The 23,311-nt window shown below is 41.8% G+C and overlaps 1 protein-coding gene across 2 annotated transcripts in view; it reads left to right on the top strand.

The window, feature by feature from the left end:
- The window catches only part of ANAPC2 (anaphase promoting complex subunit 2), a 110,842-nt gene extending 88,240 nt beyond the window's left edge, over positions 1–22,602 (top strand). For both annotated transcript variants that reach the window (XM_069241323.1, XM_069241322.1), the window contains 4 exons: positions 664–867; positions 8,857–8,986; positions 11,804–12,039; positions 21,649–22,602. In XM_069241323.1, the coding sequence (XP_069097424.1) occupies positions 664–867; positions 8,857–8,986; positions 11,804–12,039; positions 21,649–21,861 (783 nt within the window). In that variant the 3' untranslated portion in view covers positions 21,862–22,602. The remainder of the gene's footprint in view (positions 1–663; positions 868–8,856; positions 8,987–11,803; positions 12,040–21,648) is intronic.
- Positions 22,603–23,311: the final 709 nt, after the last annotated feature.

Here is a 23,311-nt window from a genome sequence, read left to right as displayed (position 1 = left end):
CAATTTGCTGACAAACCTGTGAAAGAAACTGACGTAAGCGCATATCAGTGGAGTTATGTTCGCACTTCTGGAGTGGAAGGAGATAGTACAGAGCTCCACGGTGCCACCTATCAGCCTGCAAAGGTACTGCTTTCAACATTTCCTGGTCCAGTAGGACACCTGTGGAATACTCACATGGTGGGGAATCTGGGATTAGACAGATAATCCACCAGAAATGGCATTATCAATGGTAAGTCACTTATTCCTGACCACCATTTGACTTTCTTAACCTGCCGAAATAAAGCATTTATGATGATCACAGGGATCAGTTGCATTCCCAGCATGCACGCAGTTTTGGATATTCCTACTCTGCCCTCTTCCTGGAGCTTTCCTTTCTGGGCTTTGGAGAGAGGGCAGAGTAAGTATTCTAACAAGTGTACATACTTCACCAATTCTGTCTTCAAAAACAAGATAGATAAGCCTTTGCTGCTAGCGGGACGGCTGAAGTCAAACCTGTTGCGTTTGCGTACACTTATTTGTTTAATAACTGTGCCACAAATTGTTTTCCAGTGGAAACAGATCAACTCACATTACTGATATTCCTTACTTAGCCTTACTTTGAGCACATTTCTTGTAAAAGGATGATGCTGTTTACTAACAACACCAATATTTCTGTTTGTGTAGGACATGGCAGACTCCCGACGTATTAATGCCAACATCCGAGATGAAGAGGATAAACTTCCTGAAGAAGAAAAGCCTCCTTTCAGTCTTGTTGCGGTCATTCTTTCCAGTGAGTTCTGGCCTGCCCTGAAAGATGAAAAATTGGAGCTTCCTCAACAAATTAAGGAAGCTATGGAAACCTATACAAAGAAGTATGAGAAATTAAAGGTAAAGTGACCTTCCACCTCACAATATTGCTTAAGTAATTTTTCCCATATTGTCACTAGTAATTCCTTCTTGTTATAAACTGTGTCTGCTTTTAATTGTGATTTACAGGATTGTTATGAATGGCTCTGATGGTGAGCAGTTAGTGTAAATGACTGTATTCTAAATCCAGTGCTGTGACGTAGCAACAGTTGTTCCAAAAGGTGTTACCGACTGTTGCTTTGTCATAAAGGAATTTTGGACTGCCCTGACTGGCATCTTTGAGAGCCTACCAGAGCAGTGCTGGAAAGCAGAGAGCACAACTTTTGGCGGGACAGGAAGAGAAGGCGCAGAGATTTTTTTGGATAGATGGCAGGAGGTTGTTTTTCTAGGTGTTGCCTTTACAAGCGCTTGCGCGCATGCTTGCTAAATCGTTTGTTATTAAAAATAAAAAAAACTTAAAAGGGTCTTGGAACCATTGGCTTACTCTAACGTCACTCTGATTTACGCGCTTTGGATTGGCCAGCACGTTGTCTTCACGTCACTACCTGTCGTTGTCTTCTTCGCCGGTCTTGCTGTAGAGTTGCCTTTGGACCAAGTACTCCTTCCGGTCACTTCCTCTGGCTACGACGCTGCAGGTACTTCTTTTTTCTTCCTGCATGCCATCTTCTTTTCCTTCCTCATGCCGTCTTCTTACTTCGCTCACGTCTTCTTTTTTTGATGCCTTCCTCTCTGTCTTCTTTCTTTGTTGCCGTCCGTCTATTTTTTTCTTTTTTTTTCTGCATACTGTCTACTGTCTTCTTTCTTCTTTACTGCATGCCGTCTTCTGTCCGAACCCACATTTTATGTGACTCAGAATCCTTTCCTCCGAAGACTTCAAGATTTTTATTTCTAAAATGCAGATGCCTTTCAAAGAAAGCGATGGGTATCCCATACCATCTCACTTGGTAGATTAGATTTTCTTTCTTGCATTAATTTCTTAGCCCATCCACTTGCATATTGATAAGAATTTCCCACATATTCGCTCTGTTCATTGCATTCAAGGCAGCCCCGAGATCCATAATAACAGGGAACAGAGTTTGCCAATTTAGATCGTCTTTGATGCATTTGAGTTTCATAGGCTGCTCGGTTTTGCTTTTTGTGCAGGATATCCAGAGCTTTGTTTCTTAAAGTATTTGAGTACTTAAAGACAATTAAATATTCCAACAGAATAGGGTCGTAAACCTCTAGATGAATTTGGAAATAAAGTGTTTTCAGAGAGGCTTTTTGGACTTAATAGGTTCTTGGTGTTAGAATCTCCCCTTGATGTTAATATCTCTAAGTTAGGTTTTGTCCCGCACAGGTGCATCTCGGCCATGACCCCCTCCTGATTCCCAACATGTTTGAATAATGCTTAGCACAGACCAGGGACAGATGACACGATTTGGTGTGCCAGTCATGGCGTTTTGAAAATGCACTGGGCTTCAGAAGGAGACACTAGTCCCATCTCCACAGAACCAGGCTTGCGTTACTAACTTCGAGTTTCATGGTGGACTGCAGTAATATGCCTAATGCAGGTGTCTGGCTTGGAATTGAACATTCTTACTTGTTATTATTATGAGTATGGCTCGTGGCCTGATGTCAGAAGAAAGCCTGCAGACTTAGTTCGCTCAATACAAGTACGAGGGTTGAAAATGGAACCTTGGTGAACTCTGAGCTATATAGAGCAATTCACCTAATTTTACATGATTTCAGTAGTTTGCTAAGAAGTTACAACCATTCCATATATGCCTATGCAAACGTTTCGAGTTTTAATTACTGTTATTGCGTCAAAATCCACCAACAAGCTAGGAGCATAGGGTAGTAGGAGTATGTTTTGTCAAGTGTGCAGGACATCAACTGCTACTTGCAGTATGGCTTTCTCAGTACCAGAGACCAATCTAAATCATGATTGTATTTATTATCTGGAAGATTATCTGGCTACCCGCTTACTTTAAGATTTCTTTCTGGCAGGTAATTGCTGAAAATGATTTTCTGCCCCCCCCCCCCTCCTTTCTCTCAGCCACTAGAGAGCTTGCCTTCTAACAGAAATATAGCCACGGTGGTAGTAAGCCATTACAACACCGATATTTCCCTTCTGACCTCTCCATTTGGGAATTATTGTTGTGAAGAAGGGATTTTTCTATTGCCTTATTCGGCAAAGCCAAAACACCGGACTTGCCTGTAGTATATGCAGCAGCCACAGGATGGTGCCATTATTCTATACATCTCAAATGTTAAAGCAGAATGTGACTTTAGCAGCTTCGCCTGCAACATCGTGGTTTCCATAGCACAATGTTCAAGTCTGCGGGACTGCGTCATTCATAATGACCACAGCAGGTAGAGAACCCAAAGTAAGTACTTATCCCAGGCTGGGACCAGTGTATGCTAAGACCTTAGGACAAATCGGAACATGAAAGACCTTAAAGTCAAGTTAAGTCCTGTCTCAATGTCAGAGTTTGCTTCAGCACTGCATCTTCAAATGGCCTCTGAACACGGTATTAATGTATTGGCGGTGCTTTGCTTTCATGACAGTGATAATGCTATGATGTATCAATTTAGGAAATATGACAAGGTCTTCGGTTTCAAACCTCCGTCGTACTCATGAAACCACCAAACACACAGATGGATACAGTGAAATACAAAACATCATGGACTTTGTAAGACATGGGACGAGCTTCCTCTATAACCAACATTGATTATCTCAAGGCTACCTTGGATGCTTGCACTGACTGTCAGTTGCTTGCGCCTTATTTCCCTGACGCGTTACTGAAGCACTTTCTGTGAATTTGTAGCATGTTACTTATGGTGATACACACTCTGATACGTCTGTAGTGTATGTTCTTGAGAAAAAGTGACCTAACTGAGCTTCAAATTAAAAAGTGTTGGTGTTACCTCTAGCTTTTGGGCATGCATTTCCAGCCCTCATGAAATCGCTCAAGTTGCAAAGGCTTCCTTGTACCATTTTTCCCCTCTAATTTACATAGTTCACTCCAGAGAGGATGCTGTCTGGGATAGAGACTGTGGGTTGAAGGAGGTTTGTTTTCATCCTTTCTGGAATGGTATTTTATCCTTGCAGTTTTGTGGCTTGTGTAGACCGTCATGTGCTCAAAAGCAGTCTTTAGCTGCATTACACAGAAAACAATTACAGTGGTGTATTCACAAACCTCACAAGTAATTCGATTTTTTGTAATGGATATGTCTAACCTCAGTGTCCTATTCTTTTGAACATCCCAGGCAACAGACTGAGGGCCATATATACGAACACATTTTTCCATAGACACAGATTGGGTAAAACACTTTGATACATCTGGCCCTGAATCTGTAAACTTTTCCATAGCTCTCCACGCTGGTGGGTGGCGCTCCCTTCTTTTCAGTGTCGGAAGCGATGTTATTGTGATGCTGCTGGAGCCAGAAACCGGCGCCATGACATCATGACACCAGAGTCATGACATCAGATCCCTTTTTTCTGCACCATTGACGCAAAATCCAGACCTTCAGTTTTCTACAGGGAATTTTTCAATGTTTGTCTAATTCAGATCAGGACTCTTGGTGGAGAACAGGATGTCACCACCCAAACGTTCAGGTTTTAAAACTTGCAGGGACTATGATGGATAAATACGCAACACAGACCTACACAACATCAGTCACTGGTGCTTGAGGTCAGACCATGAGATGAAGGTCTGCATCTCCTGCTGGAGTATACACCCCAAAACTATCAAGGAATGCAAGGCTGAGCTGTCATGGCACGGGCTCAGGAAGACTATTGAGCCAAACTGAAAATACAGACCAAAATTGAGATTCTCTGAGTCCGCGCTGTCATCTGAGTCATCCAGATGAAACCATAAAAAGAAGTGATGATGCAACTCAGGGCTACATCCCTCCTTCAAAGGTAAGTTGGCAGGACATTCCCCTGCTCTGCAAGACTCCTTTTCAGTACTGGAATTTCCCACTGTGGATCTGAATCCTGCAGCACACTTGGATCTGGTGCTGATCCCAAAGCTGCTACTGCCTGTGGTGCTGACTCCAAGGCCCCAGCCCACTCAGCCATTCCTTGAATTGCCCGGAACACATCCTGCACTTTTCCTCAGTGCGATTTTTGATACCATAATCCCATTTAAGGCACCTTCTGTCCCTATGGTCCTCTGGGCAGTTCCTTTGGTGCACTGCCAACACTATATCCTTTTTCTCTGCTCCTTCCTCTTCCTACTGTAACACTTGCTGTGATGGTGGCATCAACTCCTGCCTCAGTATCGATGACCAACGCCACTTCCACTCACCATATCTGCAGGTTCTTCACACTCAGCGCTAGTCCAGCCTTCACCACAATTGACATCTGAACCACTGTGACACTACCAGTTCCATTGCCTCTAAAATCAAGTAGGGTGGCACAGCATCTCATTGATAAGGTACAATACTTCTTTCAAGACTCTGATCTGTACAAAGATTCCGTCCCTGATCCAGACGATTGGTCCGAACAGTCAGTTACTATGGTCTAAGAAGCAAGTGGTCTAAGTGGACTTAGTGGCTCCAGCGATTGGAACGTCTGCCTCCCTCTGGGTTCTTGCAGGATGTGCAATCTACTGTTATGGACCTCTCCTTCGATGGCTCATGCCTCTTTGGAGTAAAGGCTGATTATGCTCTTGAAGTTCAAAGAGAGCAAGATAATTCAGCCTACAAACTGAACAGAGATTACTGTCACTTCAGCACTTTTGTGTCTTCATCTGAGGTTTTTCTTTTTGAGGCAGACAACACACTCAAGTCTCTCAGCAGCAACAGTCAGCCAACCCGCTCAACAGGCAATATCAAGGACGTAGCAAGGGTAGAGGTCATTCCCTACTCCTCCCTCTTCTCTCTTCCTGCCACAGGCATGGAGGGACATCATTTCAGACCAGGGGGTTACAAATTATGGAAATAGAGTATGCCCTTCCCTTTCAGCAGGTCCCTCCACCCATTCTGCCTTCTCCCATCCTTCCAGCTGACAACCTTTAAATCCTTAAACAGAAGGTTGAGATCTTACTACAAAAAGGGGCAGTGGAGATGGTGCCAGCTTAGGAACAGGGCCACATTTGTTACTCCCGGTACTTGATGATCCCAAAGAGGGATGACAGCCCTTATCCCATCCTAGACCTCGGGGTTTTGAACTGGTTCCTCAAGAAGAAGGTCAAAATGCTGACCTTAGCTTGGGTGTTACTTGTATTGGAAGCAGAAGACTAGATGGCGTCTATCGACTTGCAGCACATTTATTTATACATAACGATTCTGTGGTTGCACAGGAAATATCTTCGCTGTATAGCCAGATAGGCACACTCAGTTTGCGGTCCTTCAGCTTGGTCTAACTTCAGCTCCATGGTTCTTCACAAAGATGATGGCTGTTTTTGCTGCCCATGACCACTTGCATGTCACAACAGCTCTGCTGTTTGACTTGGGCTTTTCTGTCAACAAGCCCAAATCTGACCTGCATTGAATTGGGCCTTTCCTTCTCCTCTCTATTTAGAATATGATCCAGGTGTTTTGGAATGGAGCACAGGTCCAGTCCTGGTGATCCTACACTTGCTTGCCTGCTAGCTTCCAGTATTCCGCTGGTTACTGAAGTACAGTGGCAAAAAAGAGTGGTGCCTCAAAAACATCGGAGATCTTCAGAGCCTGCACATCATCCATACCTCGATGTCCAGTGCCTACCTGAAGCTCAACCCAGCCAAGACAGAATTTCTGTTATTTACCATGAACAAGAAACCTGGTTTATTAACATGATCCTAGAGGGGTTTGAACCTCAACTTTAACTAAATGACTTGGATTCACCCTGGACACCTGCCCCACCCTCAAGTAAGAAATTACCAAATAAAACAAAGATGGTCTGGCACCAACTCTCTCTAGTTAAAGAAAGTTAAACTGTTTCTTCCAGAAAACAACTTCGGAACAGCTGTTCAAACCCTCATACTCTCATATTTGAATGCTGATAACACCATAATGCATGGCTTCCCAGACTCCACACTATCACCGCTGAAGGGCATTGTGCATCCTGTAGCGCATCTCGCTCAGGGCATGCAGAAATACAATCACATTACCCCCATCCTGATAGAAGTCCATTGGCTCCTCTTGCTGGCTACTGCCATCTTAAAAAAACAGCTGCATCATTTACAAAGCCATAACAGCCTTGCAGGCAAGGTCACAATTTTTGGTGGTTCTCGGTACAACCACAACCAAGAGATCACCGGATCGTAGACTAAGAAGTGTAAAAACAGGGTAGCATGCCTCTTCTATCTATGCTTGTGTTAGACTTGTCAGCCTTAGTGTGGTCTTCCCCTAGTCTTTTTGGCTTCACTCCTATTTTTGCTGATCTCATTTTGCTGGCCTTAGGACTCTGTGCACTTTGCCACTGCTAAACAGTGTTAAGGGCATGTGCTTTCTCCTTAAAACATGCTAACATTGGCCTATCCTCAATGGGCATATTTAATTTACTTACAAGTCCCTAGTAAAGTGGTACTACATGAACCCATGGACTGTAAATTAAAAAATGCAGCCAGTAGGTCTCCAGCTTTTATTGTGCCACCCCGTAGGTAACCCTTTCAGACATGTTTGAGGCCTGCCATTGCAGCCTTTGTGTGCAGGTGTTACCTACAGTTTCAACCTGGGAAAATAAATCCTTTGCCAGACTCAAACCTTCCTTTTTAATACATATGTCACCCCTAGGACCGGTCCTGGACAGCCCAGCGCACAAGGTGCAATGTATTTAAAAAATGGGACATGTACTTTTAAGCTTTACATGTCCTGGTAGTGCAAAACTCTTATATTTGTTTTTCAGTGCTGCAAAACCCTCTAAGCCCAGGATAACATTGGAGTTACCTTATTACATTTAATAAGCTGTACCTTCGAAATGGTAACAGGTAACCAGTTCATGTTTGGTGCCTTGCAATTGTAATGAAAAATCCTCTTTCACTGTAAGTTGATTTATAAATTAGAGTTTTGAAAATGCATAACAAGTCAAATATTGAGTTTAATGGTTTAGAGTCTTAGGGGGTTATTACAACTTTGGAGGAGGTGTTAATCCGTCCCAAAAGTGACGGTAAAGTGACGTATATACCACCAGCCGTATTACGTGTCCATTATATCCTATGGAACTCGTAATACGGCTGGTGGTATATCCGTCACTTTACCGACACTTTTGGGACGTTTTAACACCTCCTCCAAAGTTGTAATAACCCCCTTAGTCTCTTACTACTTGCTTTCATGTTATATATACTTTTGTTCCTTTTTCTTTTTTTCTCTATATTTTGTCAATTAGAGGTCCAGGGATGAGGAGGGACAGGGTGATTTGAATCATAGAGGGCCATAGGGATCTGCTATACTGTCAATATAAGTGTTGCTGGGTGTTTGGCCCCTGCGTTTCTTTGGGGGGGTCAATTGCTCCACAAAATGTGATACAGTTTTTGGAGAAAAAAAATCATTCCTGTGCACATTCATGGTTGACAGATCAGCAGGTGACTCACTATCATGGTCAGTCTACTATTTCCTGGAATTTATATCACAAGAAGTCTCCCAAATCTAACACCTCACTTCTTAATGCTTTGTGAACAGATTTTTATGGGTAATATAACTTGATCTTTGCAGAGTATCTACATTTGATGTTCTTGGAGAACACAGACTTTTTAAGTAGTAGGCCTTAGTTTGACCGTTTCTGGGCTTCTACGCAATATATCTGTAATATTCCAAGATCTAATAATTAAGTTATTCTCGCCTTTTTCCAGTTCAGATTTGTGTTAATGTTCATAGACTTCCTCTGTGTTTTGCACTAAGTACTGTCAACACAAAGCATAGTAGAGAAACACTAAGAAAGGTTCTTCTGTTATACATTTTCAATTCCACACTTAAGTAGATGATCAGATATCCCCAGCAAACGTGGCTTAGTCACTACTGACATTAGCAGTATTAATGTTAATGCCACAGTCTGTATTGTAGAATATTGACATGCAATGTCTTTGCTTTTCCATCCAGGCCATGCGGACTCTAAATTGGAAGCACCACCTCGGACTGGTGAACCTGGACGTGGAACTGGCCGATAGAACTCTGTCTCTCTCCGTGTCTCCTGTGCATGCCGCCATCATCCTGAACTTCCAGAATCAGAGTGAGGCTCGTGGGCGTCATGTCCTATGACAAGGGGAATGGAGGTGGGCAGGCCTGGCACCACCTATGCCATGTCCCTGCCTTTGCTACTGCAGTGTTGAGAAGCATTCATTCCATATTCCCTAGCTTCTGAAGTTATGGTGAATCTAAACTGAATGGCCTAGGCTGCAGGTCTTTATTGAACTGCCGTAGTGATGAATGTAAACTTGTATTTTTTGAACTAGTGAACATGCTAGATTCACAATACACTAATGGTGTTTGTCTTGAATGAAAACACTGCAGACGCATAATTGTCTAATGCCTGCAAGAGTGATGGAGGGAAGGTTATGACCACAATGTAAAATTGGAGAATGGAAATTGAATATTGATGCCCTTGAGCTCCAGTACTTAGATTGTATTTATTTTCAAAGGTTATTGAAGTTCCATACGTTTTTTCAATATAGTAAATTAAAAGAAAACGTTAGTTTTTGGTAAGAAAGCTTGATGTTAAAAATTAATGTATGACCACACCTGCAATTAACATATTCCCTTCTCCCATCGTTAGGCAAGTGTGCGGTGCAAGTTAGCAGTCTTCTGTGGGCCAGCCCAGTAGTGTTTCTGCTGTAAACGATGTGAACGTTTTTGGGACTAGATTTTCCTAATTATTGCAATCCTTATGACTGCGAGCATGCAGACATGAAAAGAAAAATGAAGGCTCAGTTCTGTAGCAAATCTGCAGTTATGTAACAGCAATGAAAAAAAGACCCTATGAAATATAGGAGATTCTTGCACAAGTTGAGCATGGTTAAGCTGGTGCAAATTTCAAATACAGTACTTAAAAAAAAAAAAATGTATAAAGGGTATCAAAGTTCCAAAAACAAACAAAGTGCATTGAACGTGACTCATACAGGGACACAATTTGGACCACAAACGTGTCAGAAAATACAACATTCGTTATCCAGTAACAGATGTACTGCATTTAATTGGCGTATATGTAACACTGGTGTCTCCGCTGTTCACACACAAGCTGAAAAGGAATGAAAACCTGAGAAGAAAGTGAGATACAATATAACCTAGGTACTGAGCAATACATTAGCTCTCAAGTGAAATGTAGAGTTTCTGCTACTGTGAAACATTCCATGAATAAAGCCTGGTAAGCAGCCAGCGGACCCAGGTGACGTGGACAAAAATGCAAGTAGACATTTAAGCGGTGAAGTATTGCAAGGGTTCATGCAAACTAGTTCATAGAAAGGAAGTACCACATCAGGAATTCAACTACACTTCTAACAAGCAGATCAAAAATCACTTTTAGACTGTGTTTACAAGTGTGGCCTGCAACCTCCCTCGTGTCACAGTCTGCTGTAAATGGTTCATGCTGAATCTTTTGGGCAAGAATTCATGGTGCATTAATGCCAAGTTATTGTTTTGATTCTTTATGGCTTTTAGTTAGAAGAAAAACTAGAATTTTAAATTTAGAAATGGATTCTATTTCCAGAACTGATTTTTTTTCTAAGACTGGAACTCTTACGAGAGCAAGTTAGTGTTTAGTGTTGTCATTTTTAGAGTCAGCATTGATGACTCAGTGGCTGAGATACCACATTGTGACATCAAGACAAACAAGGATTGCTGGCTCCGAGCTATTAGTGGGATCTGTTTCTGAAGATGTCCTTACCTTAATGATAGCTTGACCTCTACAAATAATTGTTTCTGTGGTAACATTTGCCCCATTACATTTTATAAGCGTCTAGAGTGGAAGACTATTGGCTTAATTTTAATCGCTTGTGCCTCTCTAGCCAACAAAATCCTGTACATCTTGGATATGAGTGATTCTATATGCTTGTACCTTGACTGAACAAGATTGGTGCATCTTAGTTAAGACGGGTGGACTGCAGATCATTCTGCGTGTAAGACTGCCTTGAATGGTGTATGGCTTTTATCTATTACGTATAGCTATGCATATCATGGCATCTCCTCTAGACAGTATCCGTACTCAGTCTAACAGTTCTAAAACTGTTTCAGAGGTATCTTTCAAACAGGTGTTTGGACACCTAATAGTATCTGCTTTTATTATTCATTCAGTTGTCTTTGAGGATTGAAGATTATATTTTTCCAATAATTTTGTGCAATATGTTAGTTTGGGCTGTTAGCAATATGTCCCCTTTGTTAAAATTAGGAGAGATCCACAATGTATGCAGGAATAGTAGTACTCTTGAATTCCAATTAAAATTCTCCTTGCAGTCTCTTGCGCCGCTGGCATAATCCGTCAGAGCACGCATAAAATAACAGAATCAACATGAATATGTAGCTTCCTATTCATGTGCCTCATGCATGCACTAATCGAGGTCCTTTCTTCTAAAGCTTAGGCAGTTGTTTCCAATCCCCTTGATAGGTCATAGTTGTACCATCAGAAATGGAATTTAGTAGTATTATTATCACCTTAAAGGTACATCTATTCTCTGGATGTACCTCTATTCTTCTCTGGCTTTACCTCTTTTCTTCTCTGGCTGTCCTTTAGCCACCTTTCACCAGCCCTCTTATTTCCTAAAGAAATAACACTGCTCTCTGTGGAGTGTAATTGTTCTTTTCTTTCATTCGTCCTCCCCCTCCAGCTACAAGGAAAATAAATGTTATTTTTTAAATTCACTATATTCAAAATGTTCACTATATGCAGTAAAATATTGCTAATTGTGAATTTACATAAGAAGTCCATGCAGACAAGAACCATTTGCGTGGAAAGCAAAGTGACTTGTTTGTTTCTTTATATGATACATTTTTCTTTTATGTGTGGCTTTTGAAATGTCCTTTGATTGATAATATCGATTCTCATCCTGATTTCTAGGTACATGGACACTGGAGGAGCTGAGTGAGGCAATAAAGGTACCAGCAGCATCACTCAGGCGGAAGATGACATTGTGGCTCCAACAGGGTGTCCTCCGCGAGGAGCCTCAAGGAACATTCAGTGTGATTGAAGAGGAGCAGAAAGATAGAGCTGAAAAAGTCGTCCTAATAGACAGTGATGAGGAGGGAGACTCAGCCATGGCTTCTCAGGCTGACCAGAAGGAGGAGGAGCTCCAGGTTTGTTTTCAGATTAGTTGTATTTATCTATTGCAATTGGTCTGCTTTAGAATAATCACCTTCCAACATCCTGAGACTGGGTCTGATGTACGACATTGAAAGAGCGGAGCACCAGTCACTGAAATGTAAAACTGCCTTACCTAAGTGTTTATTTTTAATTTACAATTGACCTGTATGTCTGTTTTCCAAAAAGGCCCCTGTAATGCTCTCAGGGGGATAGGAGACAAGAATCAATTGTCTGAGTGAAAGAGCATAGTTTTTCATAATGATGGTAATTGTTAGGCCATTTCTCTTGGACATATGGGATTCAGGGCCTAAAAGGCATTTCTTGTAGCAAATACTGCTGTTGTAGTAGTTGTGTAGTACTATTACAGTCTCACTGAATTGAACCTCCTTTTTGACCTCCTAGAAAGTTAGATTCAACTACCAGATATATAATGTGCAAAAAAGATATTATCCATTTAGTAATTTGTTTTGGGTAAAGAATAAGACTTTGTTTCTGTTACATTAAATTTCTTAGAAGGAAGACTGCTTCATTTGGCATTACTCTCAGTTCAAGTGCAAATATATAAGCAGTTTTTCTGTTCTTCCTGGGTACACGTGGAAAGGAAGGGGGCTTACCTATGGAGCACTGCTGTGCTTGTAGTGACCGAAGAACAGCCCTTTTTATTTTTAGGAGAATAGTCTTTCAGGCTCTTGGTAAGGGCACATGGCACAGTATGCAGACTTTGGCCTTTTTGTTCCTGCCAACAGATATTTTGCTGCCTGTTAGCAGGTTGGGAAGGGGAGTCGGAGTATGAGTTGCTCTCCCTGTTGTTTTTTTTTTTTTTTTTTTTTTTTTTTAAACATCAGTCACCTTGGGACAAACACCAGTGGCGAGAGTGAATCTGTGTGCCACATGGTGAAAAGTCCGCAAATCCATTATCAGCTGAGTGTAGTTAGGGCACTTTGGAGGCGGCATACTCCTTTCCTGAGAGCTGTGGACAGTTAGATCTTGCAGTGGCCACAGCCTAGTTCCGGAAGTCACTGTACTCTTATTGGAGTGGCAGCCAGGTGCAGAGTATAAGTTATTTGACTCTTGTAATCGCAAAAAGGCAATTCTGGGTGGTGTCAGAACCTCGCATCACAAAAGGGTGAGTAAACTTGGAGGCGCAGCAGCATAGCAGTAGTGCGGTAACTGACGAGCAGTCCTTCAACATAACCAAAGGCACTGGAGAGTTATGAGGTTTTGCTGCCCTCTTGGGCTTAGCACAGAGGGAGTCATGCTCTCATTTAAGAGAATGGATGGGTAGAGGCTGAGGCGATCTGCTTCTTGAAGAGCAGTATGCCTGGTGGGTTCTGCCTCTCCTGGGAGGAGTGAAGTCACTAACAACAAATAAGTAAGGTGCACGGTTCCACTGAAGAACCGCAGGTCAAAAGAGCACTATTCAATGTAGAAGACAGAGCCCTCACACACCCAATGGATGGCATGCTTCATCATCGGGTCTGCTTCTCGTCGGGCTGGCGCTGCAATGTCCGACGAGCCCCTCAAGGGGTCTAGATTAAGTTGAAAAACACAGGGAGTTGTCAGGGTGATAATATTCCTGCGCTTCCGGGTTTTGCAGCCACTGGGTAGGTCTTGGGATTTGGACACTATGGGCAAACGGCCACAATAGTCCCACAGGCTCACATTTTCCCAAGGGTCCCTTTTCTTAATATAGGAGGGTCATAAACTAGTGTTTGTTTGTAGTTCTTTATGTAAGTTGTTTTTCACCTACTTCTGACTTAATTTGAGTCCATTATTGAAGCTTAGGAGTTTCTTTATTTTCGGTCCTGAAGAAAGTCCACTAGATCTGATCTGTTAGGGACTTCACACCCATGAAATATGTCGACCATCATTTAGGGTTGTAAGATCAATCTCCCTAGCCCTATCCTTTCTGGTAGAGTGCAGGAACATTGTCCCGCTGACCACTCCCTGTGTTTTTAACCTTGACCTAGACCCCTTCTAAGGAAATAATTAATAAATTGGTGCTAGAGTTTAGAGCCAATCTTAATCTCCTGTCTCCAGCTTGTCACTTCTTCTTGTAGGTCTGAATCTACCCCCACATACAACAACAGCACTGCTTCACAAAAGATCTCTGGCAATGAGCCCCCTTGAGGGGCCCATTGGACATTGCAGCGCCATATGATAAAGCAGGACACCCATTGGGTGTGTATGGGCTCTGTCTTCTACTTTTAATAGTGCCCTTTTGACCTGCGGTCCTTCAATAGAAGAGTACACATTACTTATTTGTACTTTATTTTGGGAGGTTGTGCACTGGACCAGATTAAAAATATCTCCCTGTCCTTCTATGAAGTCACTAACATCAGTCTCTTTTGCTGGAGATGTGGAATCGTGAGGGGAGAATTCCTTCTCAGTTTACCGATCTAGCGTCAGGCTGGGCACAGGCCATGGTGTCTGCACACTTTTCTACTCAGAGGTCTGCATAGCTTCACTTATAAAAGCTGGGTCCTCAGCTCTATGAAAACGTCTGTCAGGTTTTTAGTATGCCAGCTCCATTCCCTCTCTGTCTTGAGGTGTACAGCAGCAGGCCTTTTCCTTACCCCTGTTGTGCATTTCCTTCTATTTCAGAGGAGGTAGCAAACTATTCCTTCTCCTGTCCAATCCTTTCACTGTACATATACACAAAGCTTCTTCATTGGTAAAGATGAACTCTGCTTGTATTTAGAAGTGGTGACAGTAGTGCCCAAGTCGTCTTGGTCTCGCAAATACTAAGTTTTATCCGAACCTTTTACATCATTACAAAATGCATCTCTTCTGTGGTCATTGAGTTACATGGTGAACCAGCAAAAAAAGGTGCAGTGTGTCTCAGTTTTTTTATGAGATGGTAGGTATCACATAATGTCAACTGTGGTGTATATTGAGTCCCAGACTGCTTCCCAAAAAATCATGGTCTGTTCTTGTGTTTTTACACCTTGACCAGAACAGTACACAGGTTATGAAGTTGTATTTCAGGTCTCTGCTCTTCCCCCCTCCACTGAAGGTGTCAAATCAGATACCAACACATGCCGTTTATTGCTTTAAGATTGGGTTGGTGGGGGAGTGGTGATGGGAAGGAGGAGCACATGCAGGAAGGGGAGACATCTGCCCTTAGGCAGCTGATGATCTTTGAAATTGGTGTGTAGGACCATTCCATGAATTTCAGTGAGCGGGCAAGCAAAGCGAGTGAACTAAGCTGGCTAAAGAAGGATTTTAGGGTGGTGAAGGATTCTCCCACCAAGAAATTTTTGGAAAACGTACGTCAAATAGCGCATTTTACAGAACATTTTTCAAATATCGTCTTAGGCTTACCAGCTCTTGTCCTCTGACCCCTAAGGCCCCTTCCTCCTCAGGCTTGCATTGCTGAACTTCCTCCCATGTATCCTTCAGCCTCCACCGACACATCTATGTCCTTCCCGCCAACTAAACCTCCTCAGCTCCACCTCATGTACCTGCTCTTGTACTCTTCATTAATTTGAGAGGCAATTTTGTATGTCCCTTGTGCCCCTCAGTCTTCTTGTGCTTATTATTCTCCTCTCTTCCTGTGCTCTGCAACCTCTTATCTCCTAGTTTCTGCATGTCCCTTAACCCTTGGTATTTTGGAGTTAACCTGTGCTCTTCACGTATCAGACTCTCTCAACTTCATGACCCACGTCATCAGCCTTTTAACAACTGTGAACTCTCCAGACCCCTCAACCCATTAGTTCCTTTGGCCCCCTCAGCCCTTTTCAACTGCTTGTACACCTCAGATCACCTTATTCCCTCTGCCCTTCACCATATTGGTAGGCTCTTCACAGGGTACCTTCATTTGGAGGCAGCCTCCCCAGTGTCACAGCTCCATTGTTCAGACATTTGTAGACCACCCTCTAAAAGTGCACAGCTGTCAAATTCTCGCTCTCTTTCTCGGTCACTCTCTCATACCCTCAGTCACACTTTCTGACAAACTGTCTTTGTCACTCCATCTGACACTACCTTTCCCTCTGCCACTGGTATTCTGTCACTGTATCGCTGTCATTCTCTCTGTCTTTGTCACTTTCTCACTCTGTTATCTGTCACTGTATCTCTCATCACATTCTCTTGGTCACTTTTACTCCATTCCTCCAGCTCTGCCATTCTTTCAGTCACTATCACACACTGTCATTCTGAGTCTGTCATGCTTAGTCTGTCCTCCATTCAGTCTTACTCTCTCTCATCTTCACTCATTCACTCAATGTAAGTCTGTCATTTTCCCTGTCATTGTGACTAAGCCACTTGCTCTGTCACTCAGGCTATCAGTCACTCCTTTACTCGGTCCCACTCAGAGACACTCAGACTCTCACTCCCTTTCAGTTGCCCTATCACTCATTCACTCTCTGAACACACACAGCATTTGACATTTGTTTTTCATTTTACTTATTCTTTTGCCACATGACTGTGCTCCATCTCTGGTTCTCCTGGTCTGCTGAAGCTGAGCCCTTGGACAATTGTATTACTAGATCGTGAGACACGTTGTTGGTGAGGATAAATCGCCCCAGCTGTCATGCGCAGTTTGGATATGTTTTTTTCTACTGTCACTCAGAATCTGAAGCTGCAGAGTCTCAGACTCTCATACTTGATAGGGGAGAATAAAGCGAGGAGAGGGAATGTCCGAATCGCTTTATAGGGGAGCTGCTGTTACATCTGACCATCCTTACACCTTTAAAGCAACCTTCAACCTTGAGAGAAGAGGGAGAAGTGTAAACATGATGTTTCGCTATGAAACCAGTGTGGGCGTCACAGACCTTATTTGTTTTTATAATATTATGATAAGGTGACACGTATAGGATAAGTCATCTATCCTCAGATGGCGACTCAGACCTTTTGACTCTGACAGGAGTGTGAAATCATCCAACCAGACAATATGAACCAATAATCAGCAAATATGACATCAAATAATCAACATAATCAGTTGGAGCCAGTAATGTAAACACACCATGACCTATGTGGCCATAAGTCACTGCACCAGTTTAGTGAAGTTAAAACATTTATTGCCCTTTAGATTAACAAAGCTAAGATCACGTAAATCATGCGCAAGACCAAATGATAGAAATACAGAAATATCACAGGCTGTCCAAAACGCCTAAAGAATCTCAATCTAACTAAAGCATTTAACATTAAACATTCCAAAGTAACAATGCTTAACATCAACAGAATTAAGTGAAATATAGAAACAGCATACATTTAGTTTGTACAGTTGAAATAATCAAAATCAAATAATAAACAGACAATTTTAGAAATTGGATCAGGCATCCCTAACTAGCACTCTTATTAGAAAGCAAGTGTGGGCTTCACGCAAAAAGAAAATAAGACAAAAATGTATTTGCAAAACATCTAACTATGTCGCTAACCAAAATAAGCGTTTGGATTTTCTTAAGAGAAAACCTGCAAAGAAAACACAAATGCAGATTGGTTATACCTCTCCTAAATGGATCAGCAGTCAGTAGTATCTTCATCAGCAGAGCGCATGAACATCAGGTCTTCATTAGTCAGCATCAGGACATGAAAGGAAAACAGTTCAGTAAATTGGGCCTAGTATATCTGAACAGTTAGAATCATAAGCAAAAACTAAACAGCATCTGAACAGAACTGAAGCTAAGTGGAATCTGACTTACATCACCTAAAACATTTCTATATTAAAATCCCAAAAGTTACTCACTAAGCTTCTATTGGACATAACTATGGGGTGGTTTAGTTTTCAGCCAGTAAAACATCATCTGTGCTTCAGATGTATCTCTTCACATTTTCTTTACCCAGGATTGGATTACACTGTCACTCCTTTCTCTTCCTCTGACATTAGCTTCCATACAAAAATTACATATAAAACTACGTAGAAACATTACATGTGCTTCCTGCCAAAAATGAAACTTGAACAAAACAAAATATGTTACATGAAAACACAACATTGAGCACTGAGGCTCATTGTTAAAATAACAGTTTTTATCTCAAGGAAATATGTGACACCAGCAGTGAGAACAAGACAGAAATTTCCACTGTGCAAGTCACACAGGATGTTTGAAGAAACATTATTTTGCAGAGTTAACATTCTTTAAACATCGTGTCTCTTGAAAAGTTCTAAAACGTGAGGCCTTTAAATGAATGCTAAGCATTAAGAAAAAAATGTCATTAAAAAATGTAACCATAAATCTTTCAGTACATATTAATAATCATCTTGTCAGTATATTTAATTATGATTGAGCAAAATATATTTTCATTAGTCATTATTTAATTTCATGCCGAACTTCATTGTGGCTGACAGCAGAGTGATCACATTTCAAAGGGCACATTTTATTTTTCTAACATACATTTTCAGTTAGGCCTTCTAATACACGTTATTTCACATTATCTTTTAGTGACACGTTTTATTAATAATGTTCGCACTCCAACACCAGTAAGTTATAGACTTTGTCCAAGTCGGCATAGGTGTGAATTTCCCTATTCTGGTGTTATGAGGTTGTGTTTACACCCAAGGTCATGTAGGGTACCCTAGAGCTGTTTACTTATATACCTGCTAGAAGGCAAACACAACACCCACTTTTGACAGCCATTATAAGTTGTTTGAAATTGAGGTAGATGTTTATTATTACCCTGGAAAAAGGACATCAGATGGGGATTATAATCATGGAGCTGGTTGTCTCTCCATTTGCTCCATTCTGCCTTAGTTGAGTGTCAATGTCAGTCACGCAAGAAGCTTTGTGGCATTCATCGACATAGAGGAATGGCATGATCATTCATGCTCAAGGTGGCTGCGGTTCTATAATCTAGACCTAATAGGCAAAAATACTTTAGAAAATAAGATAAGACTGGTGAAAAAGGGCATTGACATTGAACACTTAGGACAAGAATAGTATATATTAAAAAATAAATGATAGCTCCTATTCCCATTGAGTGGTGCTCAGGACGCTGTTAGACATTGTGATTGTCAGCTCGACATTACAGTACCCTCTCCACCAAACTGAAGTTCTGCCGGCCTCATTTAGGTTTGAGCAGAACTTCAGTTTGTCAGCGATCGATACTACTCTCTCTGCCACTGACCTGCACCTCCTCTGATGAACCAATGGAGTAAGGACTGTTGGTTTGGCCATTTGTCCATCCGCCCTATTAGGAGTGGGCAAACAAATGACAAGTTTTTACTTTCACTTACTGCAAACCAAAATGTGGCGGTAAGTGAAAGCAAAAACATTTTAATTACCCCCACTCCTTGGGAGAAAACTCCCATAGCGAGGAAGGTAATTGTGGTTTTTTTAATGTTCAAAAAGAAAATCCCTCTTGGGATTTGGATTTTGTTTTTTTGAAAATAAAAAATAAGTTGAGGTTATTTTCTACAGCTCTCTCATGTTGATTGAGCAGTACAGCAAGCTTACAATGAATTGGCAGGAGCTGCAGTGATGGTGTTTTCTGCCAGTGTAAGAAATGTTCACTTCCCAAACAGCCATCACTAAATTTGGAGTGCAGTTACTCCATTAGAGCGACACAGTAAATTACTCTGTCTTCTTGACTGAGTAACCACACTCTAAATCAGGCCCTAGGATAGCTTTTGCTGAACAGCCAGCCTTCCGGCTTCTACAGCACCACCATATCTGTAGTGTTATTTTTCCAGAACCACCACGGCATACTGATTAAATCCTCCCTGTCAGTTCCCATAAGCACATCCTTCTGCACAAAGACGTGGGCAGACACTGTGTGATGGCAGTCTTCTCTTCTGAAAGACTGCTTTCCGTCAACCACACTCCAAGCCCTCCAGGCAAGTGTTCATCTGAGCAAAACACATATGTTCCAATACCTAACTTAGAAATATGAGGTAGGCAATAGTTGCCCTTTACATCAACACCAAGACTCTGTTTTGTCCAGAAGTTTCTTTGTGGACTGGAGTGTTCTCCACTCTGTACAGAGTTCTCAAGTCTCACTTATGAGCAATGGAAGTCAGGGTTCAAAGTTGCTGGTGTTCATTGTCATTGCAGCTAACATTGTAAGATTGAAAAAAGAATAGTTAGAATTTCATGACTTTGTCAGCATCTTGGAAACAGCAAGTCTATTTCTGGTAGCTTTTTCCCATTGATTTATAGGCACTGCATTCCTCTTTAAGCGTGTGTTAGGTAAACTGGATGTGTTTATGTATATAGTATTCTATATTTCTATCCCATCCTAAAGGAAACAGAGCATTGTACATGGTCAAATGCCAGCTTAAAGAACGTGATTAATAGGCAAAAAAAACTGGCTCATGAACAGTTAATGCTTTGTGTTGTAGTGTTCTGTGTATAGGTGAGTCTTCAACTTTTTCCTGAGTAGGAGCAGTGTTAGAGCGGTTCTGATGGATAATGGAATGTTATTCCAAATCCTGGGTGCATAGATGAAAAAGGCCTGTTGTCTTATTTTTCTTTTTATAATCATTAGTCTGATGGTGTCCTGGCTATGCTGAGACCCCTCTGAGATGGCTAAGCTTGCCTGCAAGTTAACCGGGGGTCCTAGTTGTGATGGCTTTGACAGTGATGCAGCTAGTTTAGAAGATGGTGCTAACCAGCAAGGGAAGTCAAATGAGTTCCATCAAGATGGGGGTGATGTGCCTCTGGATTAAATTTGATGTGGCATGTTGGATGCCTGTAAGGGGTGCCATTGTGGAGTCTAGGATGAGGAGTAGGGCATTACCACCTTCCAGATGCAAGAGTATAAGGGCTTGAACAGCAGTTCTGAAGTCACTTTCTGGATGAAAAGACTTTTCTTTCTTTAGACGGGAGAGCTGGTAGTAGGCCGTCTTTGTTTTTTTTTTGGGCTGTGTGTTCCTTGAGGGTGAGGTTGGTATCTAGGGTGAATTCAGGTCACTTGTCGTTTGGTGAGAGTTTTGGTGCGAAGCAGTCAAGGATCATGTCATTGAGCCAAGTTGGTACTGTAACCTGTTTGTTGTTCCTGGCAAATTGGAGTAATTCTGTTTTGGTTGGGTTGAGCTTCTGGTAGGCCCTGGATAATCCAGGTTCGGATGATGTGGAAGCGGAGTTTGAGGCGTTGTATGTCTGAAGCAGAGGGGACTTTCAAGTAGAATTTTGTATCATCAGCATATTCTTGAATATTGATGCTGTTATCTGTGAGTAGAGCTCCCTGGAGAGGTGGAAGATGACAAGGGACAGTACGGAACCCTCAAGGACTCCACACCTGATAGGGATTTTTTGCTACCTGGAGATGCCCATGTGAACAAACTGATGTTGTTTCAAAAGGTAATAGGAGAACCAGTGAAGGATATTGACTGTGAATCTCATTCAAGACTCAAGGGTGGGTATGAGGGTGGGATGCCAACTGTGTCGCATGCAGCTGCGAGGTCCAGAAATATCAAGGGGCAGGAAATAAGATGTTAATCATTTACACAACCCATGTGCTGTTTGTTGGCCCAGATTTCTCCATTTACTCCACACGTGAAATTACAAGAATGCTAGAACCAGGATCCATATTCAACTTGGCAGAAAAAATGATACATGTATGCCAGATGCAACACACTCGTTATTGCAGACTCCAAGCTAATGCCATTCTTTACTACTTTGGCAATCTAGTTCTTTAATGTTCTGTTTCTGTTGTTTTCCCTCTAGCTCTTTTGGACCTATATTCAGGCTATGCTGACCAATTTGGAGAGCCTGCCCCTGGAACGGATTCACAGTATGCTCAAGATGTTTGTTATGACAGGCCCTGTGGTGACTGAAATAGACATGCTGGAGCTACAGGCATTTCTCCAAAAGAAAGTGAACGATCAACAACTTATCTATTCAGGTGGTGTCTATCGACTTCCCAAGAATTCTAGCTAATGTGAAACTCTGAATGCAGACTTGTGGATTTATGAAGCATTCCGTCCAAGGTGGATGATGGCATGTGGGCACCGCGCTCCTGTCTGGTACCAACAGTGCTCCAGCTGAGAGTACATGTTCACAGTTACAAAGTCCTTTGTAACATGTTCACGTGCTAGCTTATAGGCTGATCACAGGCACCTCTTGAAGGATCCTATTTGGCAGTACAGCATTTATCCTTAATTTGATTGTAGGCATTTAGCCCTGCTTTTACATGGAAAAATGTTTAGACAAGTTACTTCCAGACTTTGATGTAAAGATCTGGGTTTGGGAAGCTGAAAAGACAGATGCTATCATTTGAGCGTTGACAGACTGTGGAGTTTGGCACTTGACCGTAAGTTCTTGGATCAGTCTGTCTCTCCGAAGCAAAGTCCACCTACCTACTAGTTCAGTCATTATTGGGAAATATCTGTGTATATTAACTTATTGTTCATGGGCCCTTAGCATTTTTTTATAGAATAACTTTTTTATTTGTTTCCTATTTAATGGCAAGGTATTGGTTGCATTTTGGCCCTGCAAGCATTTCAGCTGCGTCTTTACTTTTTGACACATACATTTTGAGCTGTTTGCTTCGGACCGTTTTTGCTTGGCTCAAAGCTTTTCTCATTCTTTGGAGAGTGATGTGTATGTAAATGCCTTAGCAGTGGTTACATTTGTGTTTCGTTAAAAAAAGGTTTTTATAAATAAAAAAGTTTAACCCAAGAGTTAGCATTAAGCATATTTGTTCATAGAACTGCTAGTACGTAAGGCCTTGTTTGTTAAAGCAGCATGTCTGACTTGCAAATTTGCCTTATATTTTCTTAAGTCATTAACATACCTCTTGCAAACCACCAACATTACTTTCTTTTTCGTGTGTGGTGAGGTAGATAGCATAATATATGCTGTCTATATTTGTTTTCCATAACTCTTCTGAACACCTCAAGGCCTATTCCCAAAGGCATTTTTGAGTTAGGGTAATTTTACTCCGGTAGTAGTACTTCCTGTACTCACAAATGTCGTCAGTGAATCCCTGGCCAGAGATCTCATATTGTGCCTGTTCCACCTCTTTGTACGTAGGTCAGTACTTCGAGTGCAGAGATAACCAAACAGGGATGTATAGTTTTTTTTTTTTTAATCTGTGGGAGGGATATTGGGGACTGGCTGGAAAATTGGTAACATGTACTACCAAATGGTTGATGTTTATGGACATTTAAGGAGGGGTTTAGGGAGGGACAGGCACATGATAAAACATCTCCCACATAAAACGAGCAAGACAACTGTTTATCACAAAAGTTACATCTAAATTTAATGCTGTAGTACTACTGAGGAAAAGTGGTCAATTCTTCCCCAGCCAAGCTTTGGTGTGAGAAAACCACCACACGTGTCCATGCTGCTGCAAAGCACTGACAAGTCAATGGAGGTAAGCAATAAC

The sequence above is a fragment of the Pleurodeles waltl genome, chromosome 6 (genome assembly GCF_031143425.1).
Source record: "Pleurodeles waltl isolate 20211129_DDA chromosome 6, aPleWal1.hap1.20221129, whole genome shotgun sequence".
Lineage (NCBI taxonomy): Eukaryota > Metazoa > Chordata > Amphibia > Caudata > Salamandridae > Pleurodeles > Pleurodeles waltl.
Note: the sequence above shows the minus strand (reverse complement) of the source record. Positions and strands in the feature narration are given on the sequence as shown.